Source organism: Lissotriton vulgaris, chromosome 9 (genome assembly GCF_964263255.1).
Source record: "Lissotriton vulgaris chromosome 9, aLisVul1.2, whole genome shotgun sequence".
In the NCBI taxonomy this organism is placed as follows: domain Eukaryota; kingdom Metazoa; phylum Chordata; class Amphibia; order Caudata; family Salamandridae; genus Lissotriton; species Lissotriton vulgaris.
This window is the reverse complement of record NC_141697.1, coordinates 1,206,116,098-1,206,129,092: the sequence shown is the minus strand read 5'-3', so window position 1 is coordinate 1,206,129,092 and position 12,995 is coordinate 1,206,116,098. Positions and strand designations below refer to the sequence as shown.

Here is a 12,995-nt window from a genome sequence, read left to right as displayed (position 1 = left end):
TCTTGAGATACCAAGAAATATTTGAGCCAATAAATGTGGCGTTAGAGTCTATTCTGCACCTATTCTTGATCTGCCTGGCCACATGGAGAAGTCTACTAAGGAATTAGTTTGCAATCTGTGGTAGTAAACTCTGCAAACTTCTAAAGAAGCACATGAGATAGCAAAGAAACTTCATGACCTGCAGGATGCCTTTTCTTGTGTGCCTGTGCAGTTCACACCCTGACTGAAGTTTATTTTACATTGCTGGGACATACCTATGGGATTTTGTGTTTATTTGGAAGGTAGCCTGAGGACCACTAAGCATTGATATTTACAAAGCCTAGGGCCTTTTTTATCTGTGTGGAGTTGCCGAAGGCACTTGACCCGTTCACCGTTCTAGCGGGTTTTCCATCTTGGGGAAAAGAACGAGCAGGGCTCAATATATTTCAAATAAATATGTGACAATAAGAGGTGAAAATAAGGGGTGGTGAAGCAGCTAGGAGATTGAAGAGGATATAGGAAAGCAGGGTAAATGGTGGGGTAATATTGAGGGTGCTGCGAGTGAGGTAGTCAGAAAGGGGAGGGGATACGTAGAGAAGGTATGTGGGTGCTAAAGAGAGAGGCCATGGAGGTGTTAGTTAGGGAGTGTTTATCACTGCAGAGTCACATGCAGCAGTCACATCGTGGTGACACATTGCAGTTGCAAGCTTGTTTACACTAGGAGGTTCACCTAGGAGCAGAAGACAAACTTCAGGTGCTTTACCCAGATGTTGCTGAGGAGGCAGATAATTAATCAGTTCTCTATCACTGCTGCCCAGGATCGGGATAAATAAAATTGTCTGATTAGGTACTCTTGAATGTGAACTGCCTTGGTGGTTTAGGATTAATCAGTGCTTAATTTGAGCCAGTGGTTTCCGGTGCTCAGCAGTGGTACTTAATTGTCAACACCGGTGCTTGAGTCAGTCTGCCACAAGATGGCGATATCTGACTCATTCAGGGATAAACACAACAGTTAATTATTATTTCAATATACATGAAAAATGACTATTACCTGCTGTCCAAGCCATACTTATAGCTTTGGGGCCTGAAAGAGTCCGAATTGTCACACTAGTAGAGTGTGATAATTAGTAGTTGTGTTGTTACTATAATTGGCAGGATGACAAGGGCAATGGGTGGTGCAAGCTGCAGTGGCCTCCTGACGAAAGCCCTGGCACTTATTTATTTACAAATTATTAAGCACTGGAAATAATTCATCCCTCAACAGGTCTGTGAAGTTCATGGAAAAGCAAAACATCTGAGTTAGGCTCACATGTGTGGGACACAGCAGCTGTGTACCTCTCACATCTGAGTACCACTGTTATGTCCACAAGGGAGTAAGATGTCACTCTTAGACCCAACCAGATGTAAGTTGCTTGAAACCTGAAATCACCCTGCCAAGTTCTCCGTAGAGTAAGGTATGTCAGTCAGTGCCGCTCAGTCATGCGGATGTTGGTGGCATGCCGGCAGAGGGTGTACCAGGAGGGCTGATGCATCCAAAGCTGGTCCACACTGGGGGTGCTCTTGTTGTCATCCACCCTTTGGACTGGAGCTCAGGCTGGACACCCTAAACCCGTCTCCCTATTTTTAAGGTCGAGCCTGGGCAGCGAATGGCTACAAGCAGCCGGACAGGGAGACCCAAAACTAACCACCAAACACATAGAAGTGGAGGTATTTCTTGCAAAATACCTTCTACAGGTGCTGCAAACCAGACTGCAAAAAAACACACTCACAGACACGTGCACACGCACGGGTACACACACACACACACTCAAATAAGGATGTCGATAGCAAAACAAGTTCAGCCTATCAATGGTGCCACAGAAAAAAACACGGCTGATCGTATGGTCCTGCAATGATAGAACTAGGGCCAAAACCAAGCAACAGCTTCAGAGTAAAAGTCCACAATCCATGCAAGCAGTCCAGGAATGGAAGCAATTCTTGCAAGCAGCTCTGAGCAGAGGTGGGTTCACCCCCCAGCGTGCAGACTCTGCAGCTCAGGGTGATTTTGGAAGGCCAGTGGGGCTAGGAAAAGATATGTCTCTCTCTTTTTAGCAAGCTAACAGGACTTGGCCACAGTCAATCCCACATTGGGCCAGTGTCTCTTGGAGACAGGTAGGCATTGGTAAAACCATTCACGTATCTACTTATTACCTGTAGAGATCGGCTGAAGGAGTCCAATGCCGCGTGGGCTCATCTCGTGCAACCTCTGCCTCCCTTGGAGAGGCTGAGAAGACCTGATCAATCTGTGCATTGATCAGTTCCTCCATACATTGAGGAGTTCAATGCACTTATAACCATACATGTCCCTTTCTATCTTGACATTTGCAGTGAGTTTTGCCCCCTTCTGGTCCTTCAATCTGTGTTAGGGATCCGAAAGAGACGTCTTCCCTTGGCTCGCCTTTGCCTTGATGTGATGTCTTCAGGTTAAATACTCAATAGGCAAAGAAAGAGAAAACTGGATGTGTGTATGTGTGCAACAGCACTTATGTGGCGCAAACCTGCCTCACAGTATGGAAGAGCTGAACAGCAGACGCGGGTCCTGAGGTGCGATTCATAGTCGTTTACAAGAAGCGGGTTTTTCATAAGTTGCTACTGAGCGCTCAGAAAGTTAAATCAGGCAATCAAAAACACTGGATCAAAGAATTAGGACATTTGTAAGTAAATTACATAGTTTATGTTCCTTATAGTGTCATAAAAGGTTTACAGTAAACGTATGAGGTCTACGACTGGGTTAAGTGGCAGTGATACAGACGTCGCCACCAAAAATATATTTTTGCAAAGTAAAAAATTGAAAGAATAGAGCCCAATACTTAGAGTACTGGGGAGAGGGTTTAGGTTAAGGAAATGGGACATGGGTACAGGAGGGTACATTTAAAAAAAGCAATTTTCACAAATACTTTGAAATTCCAGATCAAAAAACCCTGAGAATATTACCAAAATAATGTAAAAAAACATGGGAGCCCAAGATAAAACACTTCTAGATGAACCAACCTTGCGTCATCTGACATAGAACGCGTTGCACGTTCCCAGGTGCAGCGCAGTGGAGACTGCGCAAGTGTTAGTACTTTCCAAGTGCGCGCACAGCTCTGGAGCAGCGGTGGTGCATGGTACATGGGAGCAGTTCAAGGGCACCCCATCAAGTGAGGAGGAGAAGGTACATGTTCGTATGTGTTGGGGCTAGGTGGGTTTCTTCCCAACGCAACGATGGAGGAAGTACAGTACTCCTTCATGAGTTGTGTCTTCAGCTCTTCTTAGAGCCTCAAGGCGCTGTGGGACACGGAGATTCATTCACTTCCGGGTCACAGAGTAAACAGCACTAGAGAGGGTACTAACACAATAACATTGTTCATTCTGTGAGTGTGCAGCCAAACATTCTTTGCTGTTTGAGAGTTAAACATTGGACTTCTTGGAAGGGATTTTAAGGAGTGAACACATTTCCCAGTACATTCTGTTCTTTTTTTTATTTGACATTAACATACAAACTGTTTCCATTCAATCCATTTGCTGGCAGTGCTTTTCTTAAAGACACTGATATATGCTAGATTAAATGGCCCTCCTTCTAATTAAATCTTGGCACATTTTCTCTCTGCAAAGTGATTTCGAATCCCCTTGAGTGTATTATTAATTATTGTTCTACATTAACCATTCTCACCTATTGATCCATGGATGTTTTAGACAACTTTTTTATCACTATTACATCTTTAAATATATAAGAAAATCGATACCTAGTGACACTGCCTTCGATTTAGAGTTTATAAACTGGATAAGACCCAATCTTCGCAGAAGTAAACCTCTCCCTTGAGCCGGCAGACTACTTTTCTCCAATATCGAGCAACCTTATGAGGGTTTTGCTATTGAGTGCAAGTAACTGAAATATGTCATTGTCTCCATTAGTTATCCCCTTCAGAGCCAATCAGATTCAGATGGGCTGTTTAGGTTGTGTTGTTTGTGTTACTGCTTTCGTTGTTTGTTGGAGACCTCCCTGTGACCCCTCAGGGAAGATTAGGCAAAAAGTTGTTTTGTCATATATCATATTTAGCTTGTATAATACCAAACATGTCACCTCTTTGGAATTTCAGAGAAGAAAAGGACGCTGTGGTAGAGAGATGCTGTGTACTGGATGCTGTGGTAGAGAGGTGCGGTCTACATTTTTTACTGGATGCTGTGGTGAAGAGATGCTGTGTCCTAGATACTGTGGTAGAGAGATGCTGTGTACTGGATGATGTGGTAGAGATATGCTGTGGTAGAGAGGTGCGGTCTACTGGATGCTGTGGTAGAGAGATGCTGTGTACTGGATGCTGTGGTAGAGAGGTGCGGTCTACTGGATGATGTGGTAGAGAGATGCTGTGTACTGGATGCTGTGGTATAGAGGTGCGGTCTACTGGATGCTGTGGTGGAGAGATGCTGTGTCCTGGATGCTGTGGTTGAGAGATGCTGTGTACTGGATGCTGTGGTAGAGAGATGCTGTTTACTGGATGCTGTGGTACAGAGATGCTGTGGTAGAGAGGTGCGGTCTACTGGATGCTGTGGTAGAGAGATGCTGTGTACTGGATGCTGTGGTAGAGAGGTGCGGTCTACTGGATGCTGTGGTAGAGAGATGCTGTGTACTGGATGCTGTGGTAGAGAGGTGCGGTCTACTGGATGCTGTGTTAGAGAGATGCTGTGTACTGGATGCTGTGGTAGAGAGGTGCGGTCTACTGGATGCTGTGGTAGAGAGATGCTGTGTACTGGATGCTGTGGTAGAGTGGTGTGGTCTACTTGATGCTGTGGTGGAGAGATGCTGTGTCCTGGATGCTGTGGTAGAGAGATGATGTGTACTGGATGATGTGGTAGAGAGATGCTGTGATAGAGAGGTGCGGTCTACTGGATGCTGTGGTAGAGAGATGCTGTGCACTGGATGCTGTGGTAGAGAGGTGCGGTCTACTGGATGCTGTGGTAGAGAGATGCTGTGTACTGGATGCTGTGGTAGAGAGGTGCAGTCTACTGGATGCTGTGGTGAAGAGATGCTGTGTCCTGGATGCTGTGGTAGAGAGATGCTGTGTACTGGATGCTGTGGTAGAGAGATGCTGTGTACTGGATGATGTGGTAGAGAGATGCTGTGGTAGAGAGGTGCTGTGTACTGGATGCTGTGTTAGAGAGATGATGTGTACTGGGTGCTGTGGTAGAGAGGTGCGGTCTACTGGATGCTGTGGTAGAGAGATTCTGTGTACTGGATGCTGTGGTAGAGTGGTGCGGTCTACTGGATGCTGTGGTAGAGAGATGCTGTGTACTGGATGCTGTGGTAGAGAGGTGCGGTCTACTGGATGCTGTGGTAGAGAGATGCTGTGTACTGGATGCTGTGGTAGAGAGGTGCGGTCTACTGGATGCTGTGTTAGAGAGATGCTGTGTACTGGATGCTGTGGTAGAGAGGTGCGGTCTACTGGATGCTGTGGTAGAGAGATGCTGTGTACTGGATGCTGTGGTAGAGTGGTGTGGTCTACTTGATGTTGTGGTGGAGAGATACTGTGTCCTGGATGCTCTGGTAGAGAGATGATGTGTACTGGATGATGTGGTAGAGAGATGCTGTGGTAGAGAGGTGCGGTCTACTGGATGCTGTGGTAGAGAGATGCTGTGCACTGGATGCTGTGGTAGAGAGGTGTGGTCTACTGGATGCTGTGGTAGAGAGATGCTGTGTACTGGATGCTGTGGTAGAGAGGTGCAGTCTACTGGATGCTGTGGTGGAGAGATGCTGTGTCCTGGATGCTGTGGTAGAGAGATGCTGTGTACTGGATGCTGTGGTAGAGAGATGATGTGTACTGGATGCTGTGGTAGAGAGATGCTGTGTCCTGGATACTGTGGTAGAGAGATGCTGTGTACTGGATGATGTGGTAGAGAGATGCTGTGGTAGAGAGGTGCTGTGTACTGGATGCTGTGTTAGAGAGATGATGTGTACTGGATGCTGTGGTAGAGAGGTGTGGTCTACTGGATGCTGTGGTAGGGAGATTCTGTGTACTGGATGCTGTGGTAGAGTGGTGCGGTCTACTGGATGCTGTGGTGAAGAGATGCTGTGTCCTGGATACTGTGGTAGAGAGATGCTGTGTACTGGATGATGTGGTAGAGATATGCTGTGGTAGAGAGGTGCGGTCTACTGGATGCTGTGGTAGAGAGATGCTGTGTACTGGATGCTGTGGTAGAGAGGTGCGGTCTACTGGATGATGTGGTAGAGAGATGCTGTGTACTGGATGCTGTGGTAGAGAGGTGCGGTCTACTGGATGCTGTGGTGGAGAGATGCTGTGTCCTGGATGCTGTGGTTGAGAGATGCTGTGGTAGAGAGATGCTGTTTACTGGATGCTGTGGTAGAGAGATGCTGTGTACTGGATGCTGTGGTGGAGAGGTGCGGTCTACTGGATGCTGTGGTGGAGAGATGCTGTGTACTGGATGCTGTGGTAGAGAGGTGCAGTCTACTGGATGCTGTGTTAGAGAGATGCTGTGTACTGGATGCTGTGGTAGAGAGGTGCGGTCTACTGGATGCTGTGGTAGAGAGATGCTGTGTACTGGATGCTGTGGTAGAGTGGTGTGGTCTACTTGATGCTGTGGTGGAGAGATGCTGTGTCCTGGATGCTGTGGTAGAGAGATGATGTGTACTGGATGATGTGGTAGAGAGATGCTGTGGTAGAGAGGTGCGGTCTACTGGATGCTGTGGTAGAGAGATGCTGTGCACTGGATGCTGTGGTAGAGAGGTGCGGTCTACTGGATGCTGTGGTAGAGAGATGCTGTGTACTGGATGCTGTGGTAGAGAGGTGCGGTCTACTGGATGCTGTGGTAGAGAGATGCTGTGTACTGGATGCTGTGGTAGAGAGGTGCGGTCTACTGGATGCTGTGTTAGAGAGATGCTGTGTACTGGATGCTGTGGTAGAGAGGTGCGGTCTACTGGATGCTGTGGTAGAGAGATTGTGTGTACTGGATGCTGTGGTAGAGTGGTGTGGTCTACTTGATGCTGTGGTGAAGAGATGCTGTGTCCTGGATGCTGTGGTAGAGAATTGATGTGTACTGGATGATGTGGTAGAGAGATGCTGTGGTAGAGAGGTGCGGTCTACTGGATGCTGTGGTAGAGAGGTGCGGTCTACTGGATGCTGTGGTAGAGAGATTCTGTGTACTGGATGCTGTGGTAGAGTGGTGCGGTCTACTGGATGCTGTGGTGAAGAGATGCTGTGTCCTGGATACTGTGGTAGAGAGATGCTGTGTACTGGATGATGTGGTAGAGATATGCTGTGGTAGAGAGGTGCGGTCTACTGGATGCTGTGGTAGAGAGATGCTGTGTACTGGATGCTGTGGTAGAGAGGTGCGGTCTACTGGATGATGTGGTAGAGAGATGCTGTGTACTGGATGCTGTGGTAGAGAGGTGCGGTCTACTGAATGTTGTGGTGGAGAGATGCTGTGTCCTGGATGCTGTGGTTGAGAGATGCTGTGTACTGGAGGCTGTGGTAGAGAGATGCTGTTTACTGGATGCTGTGGTAGAGAGATGCTGTGTACTGGATGCTGTGGTAGAGAGGTGCGGTCTACTGGATGCTGTGGTAGAGAGATGCTGTGTACTGGATGCTGTGGTAGAGAGGTGCGGTCTACTGGATGCTGTGTTAGAGAGATGCTGTGTACTGGATGCTGTGGTAGAGAGGTGCGGTCTACTGGATGCTGTGGTAGAGAGATGCTGTGTACTGGATGCTGTGGTAGAGTGGTGTGGTCTACTTGATGCTGTGGTGGAGAGATGCTGTGTCCTGGATGCTGTGGTAGAGAGATGATGTGTACTGGATGATGTGGTAGAGAGATGCTGTGGTAGAGAGGTGCGGTCTACTGGATGCTGTGGTAGAGAGATGCTGTGCACTGGATGCTGTGGTAGAGAGGTGCGGTCTACTGGATGCTGTGGTAGAGAGATGCTGTGTACTGGATGATATGGTAGAGAGATGCTGTGGTAGAGAGGTGCGGTCTACTGGATGCTGTGTTAGAGAGATGATGTGTACTGGATGCTGTGGTAGAGAAGTGCGGTCTACTGGATGCTGTGGTAGAGAGATGCTGTGTCCTGGATGCTGTGGTAGAGAGATGCTGTGTCCTGGATGCTGTGGTAGAGAGATGCTGTGTCCTGGATGCTGTGGTAGAGAGATGCTGTGTCCCGGATGCTGTGGTAGAGAGGTGCGGTCTACTGGATGCTGTGGTGGAGAGATGCTGTGTCCTGGATGCTGTGGTAGAGAGATGCTGTGTCCTGGATGCTGTGGTAGAGAGATGCTGTGTCCTGGATGCTGGGGTAGAGAGATGCTGTGTCCTGGATGCTGTGGTAGAGACGTGCGGTCTACTGGATGCTGTGGTGGAGAGATGCTGTGTCCTGGATGCTGTGGTAGAGAGATGCTGTGTACTGGATGCTGTGGTAGAGAGATGCTGTGTCCTGGATGCTGTGGTAGAGAGGTGCGGTCTACTGGATGCTGTGGTGGAGAGATGCTGTGTACTGGATGCTGTGGTAGAGAGGTGCGGTCTACTGGATGCTGTGGTAGAGAGATGCTGTGTACTGGATGCTGTGGTAGAGAGGTGCGGTCTACTGGATGCTGTGTTAGAGAGATGCTGTGTACTGGATGCTGTGGTAGAGAGGTGCGGTCTACTGGATGCTGTGGTAGAGAGATGCTGTGTACTCGATGCTGTGGTAGAGTGGTGTGGTCTACTTGATGCTGTGGTGGAGAGATGCTGTGTCCTGGATGCTGTGGTAGAGAGATGATGTGTACTGGATGATGTGGTAGAGAGATGCTGTGGTAGAGAGGTGCGGTCTACTGGATGCTGTGGTAGAGAGATGCTGTGCACTGGATGCTGTGGTAGAGAGGTGCGGTCTACTGGATGCTGTGGTAGAGAGATGCTGTGTACTGGATGCTGTGGTAGAGAGGTGCGGTCTACTGGATGCTGTGGTGGAGAGATGCTGTGTCCTGGATGCTGTGGTAGAGAGATGCTGTGTACTGGATGCTGTGGTAGAGAGATGCTGTGTACTGGATGCTGTGGTAGAGAGATGCTGTGTCCTGGATACTGTGGTAGAGAGATGCTGTGTACTGGATGATATGGTAGAGAGATGCTGTGGTAGAGAGGTGCGGTCTACTGGATGCTGTGTTAGAGAGATGATGTGTACTGGATGCTGTGGTAGAGAGGTGCGGTCTACTGGATGCTGTGGTAGAGAGATGCTGTGTCCTGGATGCTGTGGTAGAGAGATGCTGTGTCCTGGATGCTGTGGTAGAGAGATGCGGTCTACTGGATGCTGTGGTAGAGAGATGCTGTGTACTGGATGCTGTGGTAGAGAGATGCTGTGTCCTGGATGCTGTGGTAGAGAGGTGCGGTCTACTGGATGCTGTGGTGGAGAGATGCTGTGTCCTGGATGCTGTGGTAGAGAGATGCTGTGTACTGGATGCTGTGGTAGAGAGATGCTGTGGTAGAGAGATGCTGTGTACTGGATGCTGTGGTAGAGAGATGCTGTGTCCTGGATGCTGTGGTGGAGAGATGCTGTGTACTGGATGCTGTGGTAGAGAGATGCTGTGTCCTTGATGCTGGGGTAGAGAGATGCTGTGTCCTGGATGCTGTGGTAGAGAGGTGCGGTCTACTGGATGCTGTGGTGGAGAGATGCTGTGTCCTGGATGCTGTGGTAGAGAGATGCTGTGTACTGGATGCTGGGGTAGAGAGATGCTGTGTCCTGGATGCTGTGGTAGAGAGGTGCGGTCTACTGGATGCTGTGGTGGAGAGATGCTGTGTCCTGGATGCTGTGGTAGAGAGAAGCTGTGTCCTGGATGCTGTGGTAGAGAGATGCTGTGTCCTGGATGCTGTGGTAGAGAGATACTGTGTCCTGGATGCTGTGGTAGAGAGATGCTGTGTACTGGATGCTGTGGTAGAGAGATGCTGTGTCCTGGATGCTGTGGTAGAGAGATGCTGTGTACTGGATGCTGTGGTAGAGAGATGCTGTGTACTGGATGCTGTTTTTGCTTGTTAGGGGGGTGCACCCGGCAGCCTCTTGTGCTTTTGGAATATGCTCGCCTTTCCCTCAACCATGACGATGAATGGCAGTGGCACTATCTACGGATGGGAAGGACATGCTTAAGTCATAGCACACCGATAGGATTGCCTTCAATTAAAAACATGCTATTGTGATATTTGTGTTGTAACTTAGATTAATTATTCATTTTTTTAAACTATGTACATTTTCATTTACAAAATATAGCATCTTGTTGAATCTGTTGTGTCCACTTGCACATATTAACAGACCGCAGAAAGCAGCATTTCATGATCTCCTTGTCTCTAGGACAAACTTCACGAGTACTGTTCTAGAAGACCCCCCGCAGTGAACGCTAGCACCGAACAACGCAACACTTCATTCAGAAGACACAAATGAGGACCACAAAAACAATCGGGCTGATGTAGAGTTTGGCGATGAGGGTACTCCGTTGCCAAGGCGATGAAGTAACCTCTCTGCCTAACTGAATGCCCTCCCGCCTGATTTACAGATGGGCGGACCTTAATATGTCAGTGGCTAATCTATCTCCATCCCTGGCATTCTCCTCTGCAGAGTAAGGGCCGCTGGCGGAGGTTTGGCGTTTCGATACCCCCCTCCCTCGGCCCCTGTTTAAAGTGTACGGTTGAATTGGCCAATTTTCACTGCCTCGTGGTGGGAGGCAAGAAAAACTGCAAGATGACTCTCACACATTGGGGGAAAACTTCCATGTTGTGGAGGACATCAGCTTTTATTTATTTTAAAAAACATTGGGTTTTTTAAAAGATTAAAAGTATATTAAAAGTTTGATAGACAGTACCACAATTTTGACAGTACCACCCATCACACTTTTAATACATTGTGAAAGGAACTGATGTGAGGGGAGTTCCTGCTCATATTAGGGGATGTCTGCTGGGGGTGCGGACATCTCTAAACTTAGATGGATGACGACCCTCAGCATGGCAGGAGTGAAGTACTCTGCCATACCAAAGGATTTACTTTCATCTACCAAAGTCTAAATGAGGCCCTTGGTTACTTCAACCCTTACCCTGCGAGCTCCATTGGCTTTCAGTAAATACAAGGAGACTTTGGTACCATTCGCCGCAAGGATCATTCTGAACTGAGAGAGCTGATATGGGTTTCTGGTGGACTTCAGCAGACCTTACAGATGGATTCAGAGCATCTCTCTCCCCGAAGTAGGCCTTCCCTGGTACCAGCAATACAGCCTCTTCAGATCTCAGCATCTGAACTGACCCACTCTTCTTACCTTCAGGATACACAGCCCATACTTGTTCTGGTGGCTCAGTGGACTGATGCATCCACTCCAGGAGTCTGTGCTTGACCTCATGGTCACAGGTTCGAATCCCAGAGGTTCCACTGAACCTTCCCAGGCCAATCAAATGACTAACATTGAGTCAGGCAACGATGAACATATGTTGTTTATCGGCAAGACACCCCAAGGCGTGAATGTGCTCCTTACAAATACGCATTAGCTCATGGTTTCTCTTCTGCCTGTTCCTGAACCAATGCCCGTTTCCATACCAAGAACCTATAATCAGTGTTTTAATGGTTTCTATTTGTGAAGGGTTTTCAATGCTCCTTGCAAACCCTGATTCTGTTGCATTTGTCGCAGGGCTCAGAGGCTTTACCCTTCACTTCAGTCCATCCGTGTGAATTAATATGTGAGCCCCCGGTACCCCGCTGTTGTTTAGGGGCACCATATAATGCTGTCAAACATTATTATTATATTTATTGACTGTGTATTCACTGCAGCGTATTGATGCAAGGAGCAAACAGAAAAGTAGAAAACAAAAAACAGGATGAAACAAATCACAAGAAAAACAGGTACCTAATATTTATAGCAAGAGCAGGAGACAGAATCAAGATTAGACCCCAGAATGCCACGTCAGTCCATTTAAAGACCTCCAAAATTGGTGATGGGTCGTGTATAAAATAACACTCCTCCGCAGCACACTCCTTGCCTGTCTGATGTTGTTTTCTAAGCATCTTTTCTTGATTTAGGATGTGTATAAATCCCTAAAGCTTGGGATATCCCACATGGTAGGATTTTAGTAGGGTACTGAGTCTTGCAATTTCAATTAGTTTTTAGAAATGTATAACTTTACTGTTTATTTATATGTTTGCATCAGCATTGCATCCAAGCTGTCATTAGCTGTTCTTGCCAGAAAGCATGATTCCATTGGTCTATTTGATTTCTTCTTCTCTTCAACATATCCATCTTTATGTTTACAATCTTGCAGGCCCCATCTCCATGATGCCAGAAGAAAGCTGTTCCAGGCTGACACCGCAAGGTGTCTCTTACAACGACCTCCCGCACATCGTCAACGCGGACGGGCAGTATATATTCTGCAGGTACTGGAAACCACAGACATCTCCAAGGTAAGCTGATGCATTTCAGTGTTACAGACCATTCCGCCTCACTCCATAGGCACTTTTTTTTCATTACATTGCATTTGGCTTCAGACAATCTATTAGGTGGAGGTACAAGTTACAATCAAGGGAGAACAATTTCTTTGAGGCAGTATGATTGGAGGATAAGCAAAACATTGTGATTGGAGAAGGATGATGTCCAGACCTGTAGGGCCCGATTTATAAAGAATCTCCGCACTTGTGGCGGAGGCTCAGCAGTCGTGGCGGGATCTCTGGATTGCAGCTTCTCGTTGCCGACTTTGCCCTTCATGGAGTGCGGGGATCCCGCCTCCACTGTGGAGCCTCCGTCACGAGTGTGGAGACCCCACCACAACTGTGGAGCCTCCTCCGCAAGTGCGAGACCCTACCACCACTGTGGAGCCTCCGCCACGAATGCGAGACCCCACCACCACTGTGGAGCCTCTGCCACAAGTGCAGAGATCCTGCCACCACTGTGGAGCCTCCGTCGCGAGTGCAGAGATCCGGCTCGAGTGCAAAGACTCCATCACGAGTACGGACACCCCACCACCACTGTGGAGCCTCCGTCATGAGTGCGGATATCACG

At 48.0% G+C, this 12,995-nt stretch overlaps 1 protein-coding gene across 1 annotated transcript in view; it reads left to right on the top strand.

Moving 5' to 3' along the window:
• The window catches only part of MGLL (monoglyceride lipase), a 412,525-nt gene that overhangs the window by 128,334 nt on the left and 271,196 nt on the right, over window positions 1–12,995 (top strand). Inside the window, exon 2 of the mRNA XM_086939284.1 lies at window positions 12,262–12,400. Within this exon, the coding sequence (XP_086795410.1) occupies window positions 12,273–12,400 (128 nt within the window). The 5' untranslated portion in view covers window positions 12,262–12,272. The remainder of the gene's footprint in view (window positions 1–12,261; window positions 12,401–12,995) is intronic.